General features: G+C 44.5%; 1 protein-coding gene across 2 annotated transcripts in view; it reads right to left on the reverse strand.

The window, feature by feature from the left end:
- Nucleotides 1–12,195: 12,195 nt before the first annotated feature.
- tbxas1 (thromboxane A synthase 1 (platelet)) overlaps nucleotides 12,196–13,553 on the reverse strand; it is a 32,136-nt gene continuing 30,778 nt past the window's right edge. For both annotated transcript variants that reach the window (XM_061917851.1, XM_061917852.1), the window contains 2 exons: nucleotides 12,664–12,826; nucleotides 12,196–12,573 (listed from right to left, as the gene is read on the reverse strand). In XM_061917851.1, the coding sequence (XP_061773835.1) occupies nucleotides 12,484–12,573; nucleotides 12,664–12,826 (253 nt within the window). In that variant the 3' untranslated portion in view covers nucleotides 12,196–12,483. The remainder of the gene's footprint in view (nucleotides 12,574–12,663; nucleotides 12,827–13,553) is intronic.

Below are 13,553 nucleotides of genomic sequence, written 5' to 3' on the forward strand. Positions count from 1 at the left end.
GGACGTGGAACGTCACCTCACTGGGGGGGAAGGAGCCTGAGCTAGTGCGCGAGGTAGAGAAGTTCCGGCTGGATATAGTCGGACTCACCTCGACGCACAGCAAGGGCTCTGGAACCAGTTCTCTCGAGAGGGACTGGACCCTCTTCCACTCTGGCATTGCCGGCAGTGAGAGGCGACGGGCTGGGGTGGCAATTCTGGTTGCCCCCCGGCTCAAAGCCTGTACGTTTGAGTTCAACCCAGTGGACGAGAGGGTAGCTTCCCTTCGCCTTCGGGTAGGGGGACGGGTCCTGACTGTTGTTTGTGCTTACGCACCAAACAGCAGTTCAGAATACCCACCCTTTTTGGGTACACTCGAGGGAGTACTGGAAAGTGCTCCTCCGGGTGATTCCCTTGTCCTACTGGGAGACTTCAACGCTCATGTTGGCAACGACAGTGAAACCTGGAGAGGCGTGATTGGGAAGAATGGTCGCCCGGATCTAAACCCGAGTGGTGTTTTGTTATTGGACTTTTGTGCTCGTCACAGTTTGTCGATAACAAACACCATGTTCAAACATAAGGGTGTCCATATGTGCACTTGGCACCAGGACACCCTAGGCCGCAGTTCCATGATCGACTTTGTAGTTGTGTCATCGGATTTGCGGCCTTATGTTTTGGACACTCGGGTGAAGAGAGGGGCGGAGCTTTCTACCGATCACCACCTGGTTGTGAGTTGGCTGCGATGGTGGGGGAGGATGCCGGACAGACCTGGCAGGCCCAAGCGCATTGTGAGGGTCTGCTGGGAACGTCTGGCAGAGTCTCCTGTCAGAGAGAGTTTCAATTCACACCTCCGGGAGAACTTTGAACATGTCACGAGGGAGGTGCGGGACATTGAGTCCGAGTGGACCATGTTCCGAACCTCTATTGTCGAGGCGGCTGATTGGAGCTGTGGCCGCAAGGTTGTTGGTGCCTGTCGTGGCGGTAATCCCAGAACCCGTTGGTGGACACCAGCAGTGAGGGATGCCGTCAAGCTGAAGAAGGAGTCCTATCGGGTTCTTTTGGCTCATAGGACTCCGGAGGCAGTGGACGGGTACCGACGGGCCAAGCGGTGTGCAGCTTTAGCGGTCGCGGAGGCAAAAACTCGGACATGGGAAGAGTTCGGGGAAGCCATGGAAAACGACTTCCGGACGGCTTCGAAGCGATTCTGGACCACCATACGGCGCCTCAGGAAGGGGAAGCAGTGCACTATCAACACCGTGTATGGTGCGGATGGTGTTCTGCTGACTTCGACTGCGGATGTTGTGGATCGGTGGAGGGAATACTTCGAAGACCTCCTCAATCCCACCAACACGTCTTTCTTTGAGGAAGCGGTGCCTGGGGAATCTGTAGTGGACTCTCCTATTTCTGGGGCTGAGGTCGCTGAGGTAGTTAAAAAGCTCCTCGGCGGCAAGGCCCCGGGGGTGGATGAGATCCGCCCGGAGTTCCTTAAGGCTCTGGATGCTGTGGGGCTGTCTTGGTTGACAAGACTCTGCAGCATCGCGTGGACATCGGGGGCGGTACCTCTGGATTGGCAGACCGGGGTGGTGGTCCCTCTCTTTAAGAAGGGGGACCGGAGGGTGTGCTCCAACTATCGTGGGATCACACTCCTCAGCCTTCCCGGTAAGGTTTATTCAGGTGTACTGGAGAGGAGGCTTCGCCGGATAGTCGAACCTCGGATTCAGGAGGAACAGTGTGGTTTTCGTCCTGGTCGTGGAACTGTGGACCAGCTCTATACTCTCGGCAGGGTTCTTGAGGGTGCATGGGAGTTTGCCCAACCAGTCTGCATGTGCTTTGTGGACTTGGAGAAGGCATTCGACCGTGTCCCTCGGGAAGTCCTGTGGGGAGTGCTCAGAGAGTATGGGGTATCGGAATGTCTTATTGTGGCAGTCCGCTCCCTGTATGATCAGTGTCAGAGCTTGGTCCGCATTGCTGGCAGTAAGTCGGACACTTTTCCAGTGAAGGTTGGACTCCGCCAAGGCTGTCCTTTGTCACCGATTCTGTTCATAACTTTTATGGACAGAATTTCTAGGCACAGTCAAGGCGTTGAGGGGTTCCGGTTTGGTGGCCACGGGATTAGGTCTCTGCTTTTTGCAGATGATGTAGTCCTGATGGCTTCATCTGGCCGGGATCTTCAGCTCTCACTGGATCGGTTCGCAGCCGACTGTGAAGCGACCGGAATGAGAATCAGCACCTCCAAGTCCGAGTCCATGGTTCTCGCCCGGAAAAGGGTGGAGTGCCATCTCCGGGTTGGGGAGGAGACCCTGCCCCAAGTGGAGGAGTTCAAGTACCTAGGAGTCTTGTTCACGAGTGGGGGAAGAGTGGATCGTGAGATCGACAGGCGGATCGGTGCGGCGTCTTCAGTAATGCGGACGTTGTATCGATCCGTTGTGGTGAAGAAGGAGCTGAGCCGGAAGGCAAAGCTCTCAATTTACCGGTCGATCTACGTTCCCATCCTCACCTATGGTCATGAGCTTTGGGTCATGACCGAAAGGATAAGATCACGGGTACAAGCGGCCGAAATGAGTTTCCTCCGCCGGGTGGCGGGGCTCTCCCTTAGAGATAGGGTGAGAAGCTCTGCCATCCGGGAGGAGCTCAACGTAAAGCCGCTGCTCCTCCACATGGAGAGGAGCCAGATGAGGTGGTTCGGGCATCTGGTCAGGATGCCACCCGAACGCCTCCCTAGGGAGGTGTTTAGGGCACGTCCCGCTGGTAGGAGGCCACGGGGAAGACCCAGGACACGTTGGAAAGACTATGTCTCCCGGCTGGCCTGGGAACGCCTCGGGATCCCCCGGGAAGAGCTAGACGAAGTGGCTGGAGATAGGGAAGTCTGGGCTTCCCTGCTTAGGCTGCTGCCCCCGCGACCCGACCTCGGATAAGCGGAAGATGATGGATGGATGCATGGATGTTAGACCCGCTCGACATCCATTGCTTTCGGGGGGTTGCCCACATCTGAGGTCCTCTCCAAGGTTTCTCATAGTCAGCATTGTCACTGGCGTCCCACTGGATGTGAATTCTCCCTGTCCACTGGGTGTGAGTTTTCCTTGCCCTTTTGTGGGTTCTTCCGAGGATGTTGTAGTCGTAATGATTTGTGCAGTCCTTTGGGGCTATATAAATAAACATTGATTGATTGATAGTGGCCACATGTGTGGACAGCACCTTTTAGCTCTTATTTCCAAAACTGTGTACACTACTGAATTGGGGTCTTATGGCCACTTATGTGGACACTTATACTGCCATCTGGTGGTGTCAGAAGTGTATAACACAATGGAATTTGAGGGGGGGAAAAAGTCTTAAAATAAGAATTAGCATGTCACTAGACATGAAGTACACGTTTGTGTACTTTTGGACTAAGTACGTTATATCAAAAGATGATTCTTATTTTTTATTCTAACTAAGGTCCAATATAGCAAAGGGAAAAAAAAAAAAAAAAAAAGCATGTAAACAAACAGCTTGGGCCTTAAGAGGTTAAAAAATGTACAAAACCAGTGAAGTTGGCATGTTGTGTAATTCGTAAATAAAAACAGAACACAATGTTTTGCAAATCCTTTTCAACCTATACTATATTGCCAGAAGTATTTGGCCTCCCATCCAAATGATTATAATCAGGTGTCCTAATCACTTGGCCCGGCCACAGGTGTATTAAATCAAACACTTAGGCATGGAGACTGTTTCTACAAAAAAAATTGTGAAAGAATAGGCCGCTCTCAGGAGCTCAGTGATTTCCAGCGTGGAACTGTCTTGGAGATTTTTCTCACTCCTAAATATTCCAAAGTCAACTGTCTGCTTGATTATAAGAAAAGTGAAGAGTTTGGGAACAACAGCAACTCAGCCACCAAGTGGTAGGCCACGTAAACCGACAGAGGGGTCAGAGGATGCTGAAGACATCGCCGACTTTTTGCAGAGTCAGTCGCTACAGAGCTCCAAACTTCATATGAACTTCCAATTAGCCCACGTACAATCACCAAATCCAATGCAACGTGTGGGACGCAGTGGTGCAAAGCACGTCGCCACTGGTTCCTAGAGCAGTTGAGACGCGGTCTCTGGACTGATGAGTCACGCTTTTCCATCTGGCAATCTAATGGACGAGTCTGGCTTTGGAGGTTGTCAGGAGAGCGGTACATTCCGGACTGCACTGTGCCGAGTGTGACATTTTTGGAGGGGGAATTATAGTGTGTGTTTTTTTTTTAAGATATTGGGCTTGGCCCCTTAGTTCCGGTGCAAGGAACTTTGAATGCTCCAGGATACCAAAACATTTTGGACAATTCCATGCTCCCGACCTTGTGGGGACAGTTTGGAGCGGGCCCCTTCCTCTTCCAACATGACTGTGCCCCAATGAACAAAGCAAGACATGGATGACAGAGTCTGGTGTGGATGAACTTGACTGGCCTGCACACAGTCCTGACCTTAACCCGATAGAACATCTGTGGGATGGATTAGAACGGAGACTGAGAGCCAGGTCTTCTCGACCAACATCAGTGTGTGACCTTTTGGAAGAATGGTGGAAAATTCCTATAAACACACTCCGCAACCTTGTGGACAGCCTTCCCAGAAGAGTTGAAGCTGCAATAGCTGCAAAAGGTGGAGCGACATCATATTGAACCCTATAGGTAAGGAATGGTGACCAAATACTTTTGGCAATATTGTGTATAATTAATTGAACAAACTGCAAAAACCAGATATTTAATGTTCGAACGAAGAACTTTTTTTTTTGCCAATAATCATTAACTTGGAATTTAATGGCAGCAACACTTTGCAAAAAAAGTTGGCACAGGGCCATTTTTACCACTGTGTTACATGGCCTTTCGTTTAAACAACATCCAATAAACGTTTGGGAACTGAAGAGACCCATTTGTTAAGCTTTTGAGGTGGAATTGTTTCCCATTCTTGTTTGATGTACAGATTAAGTTGTTCAACATGTGAGTTGGCGTTGTCTTGCTGAAATAAGCAGGGGCGTCCATGATAACGTTGTTTGGATAGCAACATATGTTGCTCCAAAACCTGTATGGACCATTGAGCATTAATGGTGCCTTCACAGATGTGTAAGTTACCAATGCCTTGGGCACTAATGCACCCCCATACCATCACAGATGCTGGCTTTTGAACTTTGCGCCTATAACAATCGGGATGGTTCTTTTCCTCTTTGTTCTGAAGGACACAACATCTACAGTTTCCAAAAACAATTTGAAATGTGGACTTGTCAGGCCACAGAACCCTTTTCCACTTTGCCTCAGTCTATCTTAGATGAGCTCGGAGCCAGCGGGTGTTGTTGATAAATTGCTTTGGCTTTTCATTGTAGAGTTTTAACTTGCAATTACAGATGTAGCGACCAACTGTAGTTACTGATACTGTTTTCTGAAGTGTTCCGAAGCCCATGTGCTGATATCCTTTACACACTGTTTTTAATGCTCTACTGCCTGAGGGATCGAAGGTCACGGGCTTAGCGCTCAGGTGCAGTGATTTCTCCAGATTCTCTGAACCTTTTGATATTACAGACCTAAGATGGTGAAATCCTTAAATTTCCTTGCAATAGCTCGTTTGAGAAATGTTGTTCTTAAACTGTTCGACACTTTGCTCACGCATTTGTTCACAAAGTGGTGACCCTCCCCCCATCCTTGTTTGTGAATGCATGAGCATTTCATGGAAGCTGCTTTTATACCCAATCATGGCACCCACCTGTTCCCAATTAGCATATTCACCTGTGGGATGTTCCGGGTAAGTGTTTGATGAGCATTCCTCAACTTTCTCAGTCTTTTTTGCCACGTGTGCCAGCTTTTTTGAAACATGTTGCAGGCATCAAATTCGGAATGAGCTAATATTTGCTAATACTTTGTAGTTCCAACATTACATATCTTGTCTTTGCAGTCTATTCAAAATCATTGTATTCTGTTTTTATTTACTATTTACAAAACGTGTACACAACTTTACTGGTTTTGGGTTTTGTACACATGTAAAAGTTTAACGGCGATGGGCATTTCTTCCAAACAAAATTTTGGTGAGCTGCTGTTGAAGACAAGAATCTCTTAAAAAGTAAATATGGGAGTATTTATATTTTGCCTCTTTTTTTTGTTTTGTTTTAAAGGGCAAAGTCAGATGCAGTCAAATGTTTTGATTAATTGTGTTATTTTATTTTGGCGTGAAAACAAGAAACCTGTTGATTTTGAACATAGTCTAGACCAGGGATCACCAAACTTTTCTGAAAGCAAGAGCTACTTCTTGGGTACTGATTAATGCGAAGGGCTACCAGTTTGATACACACTTAAATAAATTGCCAGAAATAGCCAATTTGCTCAATTTAACTTTAACAAATAAATCTATATATATATATATATAAACTGGGTATTTTTGTCATTCCGTCGTTCATTTTTTTTCCTTTTATGGAAGATTTTTTGTAGAGAATAAATGATGAAAAAAGCACTTAATTGAACGGTGTAAAAGAGGAGAAAATAGGGAAAAAAGTTCAAATTAAATTTTGAAACATAGTTAGTCTTCAATTTCGACTTTAAAATTCAACTGAAAAAATTAAGAGGAAAAATTAGCTAACTCGAATCTTTTTGAAAAAAAATCAAAAAAAGAATTTATGGAACATCATTAGTCATTTTTCATGATTCAGATTAATTTTAGAATTTTGATGACATGTTTTAAATAGGTTAAAATCCAATATACACTTTGTTAGAATATATAACAAATTGGACCAAGCTATATTTCTAACAAAGACAAATCATTATTTCTTCTAGATGTTCCAGAACAAAATTGTTAAAAGAAATTCAAAACACTTTGAAACAAGATTTAAATTTGATTCTAGATTTTCCAGATTATTTTTTTTGAATTTTAATCATAAGTTTGAAGAAATATTTCACAAATATTCTTGGTTGAAAAAAACTGAAGCTAAAATGAAGAATTATATTAAAATGTATTTATTATTCTTTACAATGAAAAAATAAATGTACTTGAACATTGATTTAAATTGTCAGGAAAGAAGAGGAAGGATTTTACAACGTCAAAAAGGTATATGTGTTTAAAAATCCTAAAATAAATTTTACGGTTGTATTTTTTCTCTAAAATTGTCTTTCTGAAAGTTATAAGAAGCAAAGTAAAAAAAATGAATGAATTTATTTAAACAAGTGAACACCAAGTCCTTAAAGTATTTTCTTGGATTTTCAAATTCTATTTGAGTTTTGTCTCTCTTAGAATTAAAAACGTCGAGCAAAGCGACACCAGCTTGCTAGTAAATAAATAAAATGGAATAAATAGAGAAAGCTCACTAGTAAGTGCTGCTGTTTGAGCTATTTTTAGAACAGGCCAGCGGGTTACTCATCTGGTCCTTAAGGGCTACCTGGTGCCCGCGGGCACCGCGTTGGTGACCCCTGCTCTAACACAAGATGACCAAACCAAAAGATCAGTACACGTATGTCTAGTGATCTTCACAGCCACACGTGAAGACAGTCGCACCTCAACTTACGACATGAATTGGTTCTGTGATGGAGCGCTTAACTCAAAACACGTGTATCTCTATTGAAATCGATTAAATTGGTGCATAGCCTTCAAAAACTGAACCATTTAAACGTGTAAAATGCCTTTTAAAAACAACAACCTTTTAGATAATTGTATAGAAACAATAGAATAGAACAGACCTGGGTATTCTGCGGGCCACATCTGGTCCTTTTGTGCATCCCTGTCCAGCCCGCGTGAGGCCAATCCTAAATTACAAAATACATTTTAAAAAGTAGTGAAGTGAATTATATTTATATAGCGCTTTTTCTCAAGTGACTCAAAGCGCTTTACATAGTGAAACCCAATATCGAAGTTACATTTAAACCAGTGTGGGTGGCACTGGGAGCAGGTGGGTAAAGTGTCTTGCCCAAGGACACAACAGCAGTAACTAGGATGGCACAAGCGGGAATCGAACCTGCAACCCTCAAGCTAAAAAGAGAAAAGTTAATGACCAATGCCGTGTTTTCAACAAGACGTGGACTGCCAAGTATTTCTTTACAGAAATTAAAGGTAAATTTGCGTGCTTAATTTGTGGTACACATGTTGCTGTGTTTAAAGGCCTACTGAAATGATATGTTCGTATTCAAACGGGGATAGCAGGTCCATTCTATGTGTCATACTTGATCATTTCACGATATTGCCATATTTTTGCTGAAAGGATTTAGTAGAGAACATCGACGATAAAATCCGCAACTTTTGGTCGCTAATAAAAAAGCCTTGCCTGTACCGGAAGTCGCAGACGATGTGCGCGTGACGTCACGGGTTGTAGGGCTCCTCACATCCTCACATTGTTTACAATCATGGCCACCAGCAGCAAGAGCGATTCGGACTGAGAAAGCAACGATTTCCCCATTGATTGGAGCGAGGATGAAAGATTCCTGGATCAGGATAGTGAGAGTGAAGGACTAGGAGAAAAAAAAAAGAAAAAAGGCGAGAGCAGTGGGAGCGATTCAGATGTTATTAGACACATTTACTAGGATAATTCTGGAAAATCCCTTATTTGCGTATTGTGTTACTGGTGTTTTAGTGAGATTATAAAGTCATACCTGAAAGTCGGAAAGGTGTGTGGTGACCGCCAGTGTCTCTGATGGAAGCCATGTTGGAGCCAAGAAAGTCGCAGCTGCCTCTTTTGACAGCTCTCCCGTCCAAAGGCGAAACCCAGTAACTCAATTTTGGTCAAAACTGAGCTGATAATAATTTTGGAGTTCCTAGGTGATACGCTTTACATTAGTGTATGCGATATTGTCATTTGTTCCGTAAGTAAGCTGTTACGCGCATGGCAGGACCTAGCAACTACAACAGAAAAACCTAGTATCTCAAGGGACCAATCGGAGCTTCTTTGTCAGTCGCCTTATTGTCTTTAATGAGACATTTGCACGAATGGGGGCCGACGGTCAACCTGATGATGTGATATTATGGCACGAGGGGATATTTGGAAGATTGGCCCAGGACGTTGCAAGCACCTTCATTAAATGTATTGTTCTTGATTCTTCCCCTCTCGTACTCTTTTGGGCAGATAACTGTGGAGGTCCAAATAAAAACTGGACGCTGTACACGGCTCTTGCCGAATGTGCAAACGCAAAACGGGGCCCACCCGAGATTGTGATGAAATATCTGGAGAAAAAGGGCACACGTTCATGAGAGCAGATTCAATCCGTGGCTCGATCGGCAAGAAAATGAAAGCTCAAGAAAACATCTTTACCTTTGATGACTTTGTAGATCTTTGTAAGACAGCATCAAGGTGGATTGGTTTTCCTTTGTTTTCTCAAAATCAACTAGAAGTGAGTTACTAGGTTTTGCCTTTGGACGGGAGAGCTGCTGCTGCAGGAGGACGCAAAGCTCCGCTCATGTCTCCGGTAAGAGACGACCTATTACCACAATTTTCTCACCGAAACCTGCCGGTTGACATGTGTAAGAGAAACATGTTCGCTTGACCGCTCTGTTCCATATTAAAGCTTCACAACAAACAAAGAAACACCGGCTGTGTTTTGGTTGCTAAAGGCAGCTGCAATCCACCGCTTTCCACCAACAGCATTCTTCTTTGACGTCTCCATTATTAATTGAACAAATTGCAAAAGATTCAGCAACACAGATGTCCAAAATACTGTGTAATTATGCGATTAAATCGGATGACTTTTAGCCTTGAGTGGTGCTGGGATAATATGTCCACTCCAACCAATAACGTCTCAAGCACACGTCAACATAAGCCTCATTCCGCGACGTTTTCAACAGGACACATCGCGGGAAATTTAAAAATGCAGTTTAGTAAACTAAAAAGGCCGTATTGGCATGTGTTGCAATGTTAATATTTCATCATTGATATATAAACTATCAGACTGCGTGATCGGTAGTAGTGGCTTTCAGCAGGCCTTTAAAGACTATAATTTGAATCGCCACTACAATACGAAACACGAGGAACAATACCGGAATCTATCTGATGAATAGCGCGCAAGGGAGGCTGAAGCGTTGATGGTAAAACTGCAAACCCAACAAGGACTTTTTACCAAATATCACACCCCCAGAGATGCAGCCGTCAGGACAAGTTTCGTGATTTCTCACAAAATCCCCAGAAAAAGTAAGGCATTTTCTGACGGAGAGTTTATTAAGGGGTGCTTATTGGACTCTGTTGCGCTGATATGTCCGGAGAAGAGGGGTGCATTTGAGAACGTGTCACTCTCCCGACGCACTGTAACGAGGCGGGTTGAGACCATCGCTGGAAACTTGGGAGCTTCAGCTGAAGAGCAGAACGGCTGACTTAGTCTGTTTTTCGCTGGCTTTGGATGAGAGCTGCGATGTACTGGGCCCAGACTGGGCTAGATCCTGCTGAAATCATATGTGTTGAATGAATACAGAATCGTTTTGAATTGGAAAAATATCGTTTTTGAATCGAGAATCGCGTTAAATCCGAAAAAATGGATATATTATCGAATCGCGACCCCAAGAATCAATATTGAATCGAATCGTAGGACTCCCAAGGATTCGCAGCCCTAATATATATATATATATATATATATATATATTATATATATATATTTATTTTCTTTTTCTTCTATGTCCCACTCTCCTTTGTGGAGGGAGTCCGGTCCGATCCGGTGGCCATGTACTGCTCGCCTGTGTATCGGCTGGGGACATCTCTGCGCTGCTGATCCGCCTCCGCTTGGGATGGTTTCCTGCTGGCTCCGCTGTGAACGGGACTCTCGCTGCTGTATTGGATCCGCTGTGTTGAATCCGCTTTGGACTGGACTCTCGCGACTGTGTTGGATCCATTATGGATTGAACTTTCACAGTATCATGTTAGACCCGCTCGACACCCATTAGTTTCCTCCTCTCCAAGGTTCTCATAGTCATCATTTTACTTTCAGCATTAATGGATGGACCACTCGTCTGGAGTCGGGACCCAGGATGGACCGCTCGCCTGTGTATCGGCTGGGGACATCTCTGCGCTGCTGATCCGCCTCCGCTTGGGATGGTTTCCTGCTGGCTCCGCTGTGGACGGGACTCTCGCTGCTGTGTTGGATCCGCTTTGGACTGGACTCTCGCTGCTGTGTTGGATCCACTATGGACTGAACTTTTCACAGTATCATGTAGACACGCTCGACATCCATTGCTTTCGGCCCCCTAGAAGGTGGGGGGTTGCCCACATCTGTGGTCCTCTCAAAGGTTCTCATTGTCCTCATTGTCACCGACGTCCCACTGGGTGTGAGTTTTCCTTGCCCTTATGTGGGCCTACCGAGGATGTCGTAGTGGTTTGTGTTGTGGTTTGTGTAGCCCTTTGAGACACTAGTGATTTAGGGCTATATAAATGAACATTGATTGATTGATTGATTGATCATTGTCACCGACGTCCCACTGGGTGTGAGTTTTCCTTGCCCTTATGTGGGCCTACCGAGGATGTCGTAGTGGTTTGTGCAGCCCTTTGAGACACTAGTGATTTAGGGCTATATAAGTAAACATTGATTGATATATAAAATCCGTTCATGAATGAGTATATCTGTTCGGGCACCGTGTTGAATGGAGAAGTCTGATCTACAAAATTTGCAGGCAGCACACCCCTTCCCCTTTGAGCTGTCCTGGATGAACTGAAATTATTTTTTCCAATCATTTTGGAACTTGCAGGCGTATTTCTTCTTCTCACTCGTCGTCGCCATGTCTCTTCTTCGTTCTTCTGCTTCGTTTCTGTTATGTTTTTGGACATTACTACTTGCCGTAGTTTTGAAGCAATGCACGATGGGAATCCGGATGTTATGTGTCAGTGTATTAACGTGCCGGCTGGAATAAACACGCTGAGAAATAGCTCCGTGCCTGCCTAATTTATGGGTTACAGATAAACCTATGGATAACAGAGACATATATGATAGTCTCCTTTTCAGGTGAGAGAGGATGCTAAAGGCAGTGCCTTTAAGGCACGCCCCCAATATTGTTATTCGTGAGGAAATCGGGAGAAATTCGGGAGAATGGTTGCCTCGGGAGATTTTTGGGAGGGGCACTGAAATTCGGGAGTCTCCTGGGTAAATCGGGAGGGTTGGCAAGTATGTGTCCAGCAGTCGGGAAACAGTTCTGTTGTTAATAGTGCTATATAAATGAAGGGGATTTGATTGAATTAGAAAGATTTAAGAGACATTTTTTACATGAATTAATTAAGTTGCATACTTTGCCTGGTACTTTTACTGTGTACAGTTTGTAGCTCTATAATTTTCAACACAGCCTTTATTGGGAATCCTCAGTAAATCACATATTTAGACTCCACCCTAAATTTTCTGCAGAATCACTTTGCAGTCATTATTTGTGCCACTGGTAGGCAGTTCAACTTGTTTTTTTATATTTATTTACGTAAAAGCAAATAATAATGACGCCAATTTAACTATTCTGGCATGAATAAAGCATTCCTATGATAAACCCAACAAGCAGCTAATCAGTAACATCAAAAGATTGATGTGTTGTAATTCTTTTGGAGCTCATAAAGTTCAGCACCTTGACTCAGATTTCACTTTTGTCTCTTCTCGATATTTTGACAAAAATGCCATTTTTGGGTCCCAGGGTGCTGGTGGACTTCAACTCAAGTGGAACCTGGAGAAAAAAAAAAAAGGGTATTTTCTTTTGAGATACTGATATAACCCACATTAGAAGGCACAGGGCACAGCAAGCGATCCAACAGACCTTTGTTTCAGAGCACTTTATAATGGTGAACCTGTGGAACAGACGAACCAGAGCCATCTTGATCTCCAGTTGGGCGAGCCTCATGCCCACACAGTTGCGGGGCCCGGCCCCGAAGGGCAGGTACACGAATGGATGTCTGCTGGCTTTTGCCTCAGGAGTGAATCTGCAGGGGGAAATGCATTCCTTTATGATTTCATTCTGTGTGAATGGCACAATAATACACAGGAAATGTCAGGACCAATGTTCCCTCTAGTTTTTCATGTGTGTGAGCAAAGGCAAAAACTCCTTGAGCATTCAGTGGAGCACATGTGAGCAACATCAGACGTGCACATTGAGCACACCTGTCCCAAACCTGACTAAATAACGAGTTAAATTTCTTATTATTCTAAAAAAACGGAAATGCTGATTATCGGTCCTGCTAGACACCGACCTCTATTTAATAATACAACTTTAACATTTGACAACCAAATAATAAAACAAGGTGACTCTGTAAAAAATCTGGGTATTATCTTCGACCCAACTCTCTCCTTTGAGTCACACATTAAAAGCGTTACTAAAACGGCCTTCTTTCATCTCCGTAATATCGCTAAAATTCGCTCCATTTTGTCCACTAAAGACGTCTGGATCATTATCCATGCGTTTGTTACGTCTCGTCTCGACTACTGTAACGTATTATTTTCGGGTCTCCCCATGTCTAGCATTAAAAGATTACAGTTGGTACAAAATGCGGCTGCTAGACTTTTGACAAGAACAAGAAAGTTTGATCACATTACGCCTGTACTGGCTCACCTGCACTGGCTTCCTGTGCACTTAAGATGTGACTTTAAGGTTTTACTACTTACGTATAAAATACTACACGGTCTAGCTCCATCCTATCTTGCCGATTGTAT

Source organism: Nerophis ophidion, linkage group LG12, assembly GCF_033978795.1.
Source record: "Nerophis ophidion isolate RoL-2023_Sa linkage group LG12, RoL_Noph_v1.0, whole genome shotgun sequence".
In the NCBI taxonomy this organism is placed as follows: Eukaryota; Metazoa; Chordata; class Actinopteri; order Syngnathiformes; family Syngnathidae; genus Nerophis; species Nerophis ophidion.